At 49.9% G+C, this 6,000-nt stretch overlaps 1 protein-coding gene across 1 annotated transcript in view; it reads right to left on the reverse strand.

The window, feature by feature from the left end:
- The window catches only part of LMCD1 (LIM and cysteine rich domains 1), a 57,903-nt gene extending 52,188 nt beyond the window's left edge, over nucleotides 1-5,715 (reverse strand). Inside the window, 1 exon segment of the mRNA XM_032650057.1 lies at nucleotides 5,568-5,715. Coding sequence (XP_032505948.1) covers nucleotides 5,568-5,609 — 42 coding nt within the window. The 5' untranslated portion in view covers nucleotides 5,610-5,715.
- Between the last annotated feature and the right edge of the window lie 285 nt (nucleotides 5,716-6,000).

Genomic DNA, 6,000 nt, shown 5'->3' on the forward strand with positions numbered 1-6,000 from the left:
AATGGATGATGAAAGTAAGACCAGCACATCCTTTCTGAGAAAACATTAAACGCTTCTCATATAAAAGAGCAGACAGCGAGCACTGGATTTCCACATCAAATATTTAGGCTTGATACGAAATACAAGTTTCTGCCACTAAGAGAGTCTTGGCCCACATAGGAGACCTGACTTCTTGTTTTACTCTTTCTAGAAAAGCTATCTAGACAGCATTTCTGGAGCATCTGCAGATCTGTGCCATGGATATGTGCTCAGCTCCCAGAATGGGTTCACGATAGCCCCAATGTTGGGTTCACGATAGCCCAATGTTGTGTTAAGGAAATAGGTTCGATCTTGAGGTCTCCTGTACAAGTAGCTGGTGGCCCTGTATCTGGTGGAGTCATGGAAGCTGCCAGCCAGATCCTCTTCCTATTAGCAAATGAAAGGGAAGAGGGGGATACTTCCAAAACAAAGCCACTTAGAGAGCAGCAGCTGTCTCTTCTTTCTGGAGGTCCCGAAAAGCTGTTCCCCAATTCTGCTTTCAGTGAACTGAGTTTTAGTCCTGTTTTCCCATAATCATGTGCTATTTGGGAGACACTGTGGTATCCCGGAGAGGTCAGCGGACTGCAGGGGGAACGAAGCCCAGTTCTCATTCAAGGTCGGCCACTTCCTAGGGAAAGTGACCTACCCAAAGTCACCGGTAAGTGCTTGCGGTTACTGTAATGACTCGACCCCCGACCCAGCCAGGAACTTCTCTTATGATACATATTTAAATGGTGTCGGATGGACACTGGGGAGATAAGAACTCCCAGGGTCTGTGCTTATCAGGACAGATTTCCACTTTATTATACAGACACTATTTTGAATGTGCAAGTTGGAAGGAAAGATTCTCCTTGCCACAGTCAAATGGAATACCTCTTGTGGAGCCCAGTTAACCCTAGTGGCGGGGGGGGGGTGTTACAGGAGGAACTATTCCTGAGTTCTCTGCTCCTGACTTACCCTCACCGTAAGTAGCAGGAGCGGAGATGGGAAAGGAAGATGCACATGTGAGTCTGTGCACCTGTCCCTCCTTCCTGGTCCCCAGGCCTTTGCTGAATCTAGCCCATTCTTTTTCTCCCTCATCACCTTTAGTCAGTTAACATGGAGAGAAGATCAAACTATGGGAAGATCCGTAAGGGATACCACGGGATCCGAGGGGAATACCAAAGTCATTTTTCCCTGTCCTACCTGTAGAACTGTTGGTAAGTCCTGGGCCGGAGAGGCCTTGGAGCTGAGATGGCTTAGAATAAAGCCAAGACATGATCTGTGAGGTACCTTTCCCTGCCTTCCACCACCTCAGGGGGTGGATGCATTGGTGAAAGTCAACTGTCAACTGCAACCCCATATATTCGGACGTGTCTGCACAACATGACAAGCCTCTGCAGCTTACAAGCAGTGGCTTCAGCATCTGTTTGGGGAGATCTTTAAGAAGGACTTGGATAATTTCTTTCTTTCTTTCTTTCCTTTCTTTCCTTTCTTTCCTTTCTTTCCTTCTTTCTTTTCTTTCTTTCTTTCTTTCTTTCTTTCTTTCTTCTTTCTTTCTTTCCTTCCTTCTTTCTTTCTTTCCTTCTTTCTCTCTCTCCTCATTCTTTCTCTCTCTCTTCTTTCTTTCTTTCTCTTTCTTTCTTTTTTTTTTTTTTTATATGGCTCTCTTTGGGCCAAGTTGCTTATACACCTATGGGCATGTATCCAATGGCTTGGCTATTAAAGTCTTAAGTGACAGCTTAATATATTTCTAAGATGGAGGAAGCCAAGGACAATTCTCGAGGAGCCGTGTTGATGTTGGATCGGCTTGCCCAGGCAGTGTGCCAGCAGTTTTGCACGCAGCAGGAACTGGAGGTGAAAGCAGGAAGGGCTGAATTATGGAGGGGAGGGCAGAGCTGGAGGACAGGAAAGCCAGGAGGGACGTGATGTGGAGAAGCGTGGAGGGGGACGCCCAGCTGAACCTGGCAATGCACTAGGATGAACCATTCTTTCATGCTCCTCTGACATGGTGCTGAGGGGTGAGAGATAGAACCCTCCGGAGCCGGTCCACTCACAGTCAGCAGTGAACATGCTCTCTGATCTTTTAGTTCTAGTCCTTTCCAAACTCCTGCAAATGGCTCTTTGGCAGCCAAGGGGTCTGTATTCTTACAGAGCCTAATGGGCCCTGGCCCACCTTCTTAGCAATCTCAGAGAAGGGGCTTGACCTGTCTGGGTCTCAGTTTCCTAATCTATAAAGTGAAAAGAGCTCTGTGTCTGCTTCCAGGCCTACCATTCCAGCACTCCAGAGTGAAATGCTCAGTGACTGGTGATCTCTGTTGTGTAAGCAGATTTTGTATCTGTTGGGCTAGAATGAAGACAAGGTCATTGGTCATTGCTGTAGGTTATCAAGGCTGAGCAGCTGGCTTTCGCTCAGGCCGAATGAAAATTAGTTACTCCTCAGATGGGCCAGTCAGCTGAAGAAAAAAGAGCACGTCCTTCATTCCCCAGAAGACTCCTTTCAGCAATCACACACCCACTGAAATACACAACCACCGACAGTAACAATGGCTAAATCTATTTGCGCTCATGTGCTGAGTCCTTTGTACGCATCAGCTCATTTCATGATCACGGACCCCTTGGGAGGGAGATGCTTTAGTGTCTCCCAATTTTCAGATGAGGACGCAGACTCAGAAGCTTACCCGAGAGCACACAGCTAGTAAGTGGTGGAGCTGGGATTTTGAACCCAGATCTGGTTACAAGAATACTAACCGCTTAATAAACAAGAGAAGAACACAATCCACAGTGGTGGTTGATTCCACCAAGAGAATGGCATTTGGCCTTCCAGGCTTTTTTGTTACCAGGGCATGGTGGCTAGTTTCTGATTCTCAGGGAAACTCTCCATGCTAGGAAACCTCTTTCCAGTTGAAAAACAAATCATGACTCAAGAGCCGCCAACGGGAGCATTCGACTCAGCACAGATGAGAGGGCGTAGGGAACTATTTCTACGCCCTGCCACGAACTATGGATGTGACCCACGGCAGTCCCCCTGTCTGCCCGGAATTGGATAGATGGTCTCAAAGCCTACTCCAGGTTTGGGATTTTATGTTCTGTCTCTTGAAGATTTTTTTTCTGACTTTCCAGCTGCTAGGGATTCCCTGCAGCACACCATCCCTTTGGGGGCAGGGCAGTGGAGTCAGCTTGTAGCCCATCTGAGTCATTTCTCATTTTGTAAATAGGTCCCTTGAAGCTCTCAGGGGCTATGAAATTGTTTCAGAATGCCTAAGTGTGATTATGCCTCCTGAAGCCAAATGTTAGCAAACCGCCCCCCCCCCCCCCCCCCCCCCGCTGTTGCAGATTTTGAAAGTAAATTATGCAATAAAAGTTGTACAGCAGGCTGTTGACGTGACCCAGTGTTTAATCACCGCTGTACAGCTCAGGAAGTACAAGCTTTTACAAAAGCAAGTGGAGCTTTCCCCCCATTCCCTTCCCTTTTCTTGACTTTCTGAGTTGATGACATGGGTTAATCAACCAAGTGGTCATCCTCCTCTGTCACAGTCCCAAAGGGTAAAATCCCCACCCTTTCATCTCTACCCACCACATTCTTCCGCTAAGCCTGTAATTGGATCTAAACGGAAAATAAACGCTTTGCAGGCCAAGGAAGTTGGCACTAGAGGGTGACAGGTCGGAGACTGTGTTCCACCTCTAATCCGGATAATCACACGCTCCCATGCAAAGGAAAGTAAAAGCAAGCCTTCCTCCGAGTGGTGGCCGGGGCTTGTGCTGAGGAGGGGTGTTCCGTGTATCCTGTTTCCCTTCACCCACTCACCGTCCACTAGCTTGTAGTAAAACCACCGCGAACCATGTGATTTTCCAGTGGACAGTGAGACGCTGCCCCTTTAGCTCTGAACTCTTTACCTTGGCTGAATTTGGGGAGGGAGTTCAGACACACAAATATCCCGGTTGCCGCCACAAGTTAGAAAACAGTAACGCACAAATTGTACTGTCCGAGAACACCATGGTCTTAGCCCGTTCACTTGTAGTTGATTGAGTCCTGCTGTGCGTGGCGTGCTGCATCAGGACAGAGATGAGGGAGAAAGGTTTGTCCTCCAGGAGTTTACAAAGGTGGGTAGAGAAGTGAGAGCAGTGCGCGCCTGACTCACTGGAGGTAGAAATTACCGGGTATCTTACCAAGGTCTAACATGCGGTTAGATTTCCAAAGGAGGAGAATTCCAAAGGAGGAGAAATGACTGGATTCTGCACATAGTCTGGCAAATGCAATGGGGGCAGGTACATTCCAGAGAGATGCCCTGATGAAGTCTGCCCTGGTGTACACATTCAGAAGGTCTGATGCACTGCTCTGTATGCGAGTCTGGGGCAGGCCAGCCATGCAGTGGCGTAGCTGTAAATCAGATGCGTGAATCCTGCACCTCTAAGTGGCTGGCTTGCATCTTGATTCTGACATAGGTTTTTTTTTTTTTTTCCCTTCTCATTCTACTCCTGCACCCCCCTCCATCCCCCCCCGCCCCCCACGCCTCTGGTAACGGCAAATGTCTAAAGAGGAATTTGCCCTGTAAGACCAAGTTCTCTTTGGGAGATGACCCTACAGGGAACCATCGCTGTTACTGCTTCTGTGAGGGAGGTGGGACCTATCATCCCTCCATGGGAAACAAGGGAACTGAGGCTCAGAAAAGGGACTCGGTTATTGTGATGCAGCTAAAAGGTGGCAGGGCTGGGGTTTCGATGCCAAAGGTTTTCCTTAGGCTTTGCTGCCTGCTGGGAGCAACTCTCTGTGACGCTGGGCCTCAGCTTCTCCACTGGTCTAGGCTGTCTCTCGGCTTCCTTCCAGCTCACAGGTCCTCTAAGCCTCCGGCCTGTGCCCCCTCCCAACTGCCTGCAGGTGCCCCCTCCCAACTGCCTGCAGGTACCCGTAACTGGCGGTGGTTGGAGCTAGGGCACAGCTGCAGGCCCCTCAGGCAGTAATTCACCCGTGACCTTCTGGGCTCCCGGCCAGCCCTTCTTGAAAGGGAAACGTGCAGACCCTGGGGACAGAAATTAGTTCCCGTGTGCTGGAATTGCTGCCACTGCCAATATCACCAACTAAAGAAACTGGTGTGTGTGTGTGTGTGTGTGTGTGTGTGTGTGTGTGTGTGTGTGTGTGTGTGTGTGTGTCTGAAAAACACAAAACGCTAGGATGACAGCAAAAAGGGAGATTCCTTGTGAGTATATATAACCCCCTCCCCAAACCTTCACCTCAATCACAGGAGGGGGAAGGAAGGGTCTTTCCCCCCCACTACAGACCAGAGAATTACCATTTCAGAAAAAGTTTTACCTTATTTAAATTTTAATTAGCATCATCAGAGAACTAAGATCCTTGGCAAAAACTTTACAACGACGGCCTTTAAGAGTAAAATTTGGGGGGGGTGTGCCTGTTAGCTGAAACATGTATTCCCAGCTTTTCTATTTTCTGTTAAGTCTCGGAATTTAATGAATTTCCTTCTCCTTACTTCTAGGTAAGCCGCCTCAAACACAGAGGAGAGGGAAACGGGGAAAGAAAGAATCTGGGTAAGTACAGACAGATCGCAGCTCACCTTCTGAACTCCTGGGTTGAGGTCCACGGCCACCTTTGCCATCCTCTTCTGGGGTGGACAAACAGCGCCTGGCTTCTCAGGCAGAGGCGCGAGGGCGCGCAGCGGGGACAGTGGTGGCTGAATGGCCAGGATCGCTGGCCCAGGGCGAGCTCTGCTCGCAGCCCGGCGCGGCGGGGCCCTTTAATTGGAGAGCGGGACTCCCTCTAAAACCTCGCCAGCCAATCGGCGCGGGCGCTCGCGCTTGGCCAGCCAATCCCAGCGCGCGGCTCCCCCTCCCTTCGGTTGGTCTGGGCCCGGCAGGGAGGCTGCAGCTGAGTGAGCGCTGCCCTTACGTCAGTGGGGCCGCGGCCCCTGCCTGCCCGGGCGGCGCACATCTGTCCCTGAGCGGCAGGAATCCGTCCCCCACGCCCTTCTCCTTTAAAGGACAATGGGC

The sequence above is a fragment of the Phocoena sinus genome, chromosome 11, assembly GCF_008692025.1.
Source record: "Phocoena sinus isolate mPhoSin1 chromosome 11, mPhoSin1.pri, whole genome shotgun sequence".
In the NCBI taxonomy this organism is placed as follows: Eukaryota; Metazoa; Chordata; class Mammalia; order Artiodactyla; family Phocoenidae; genus Phocoena; species Phocoena sinus.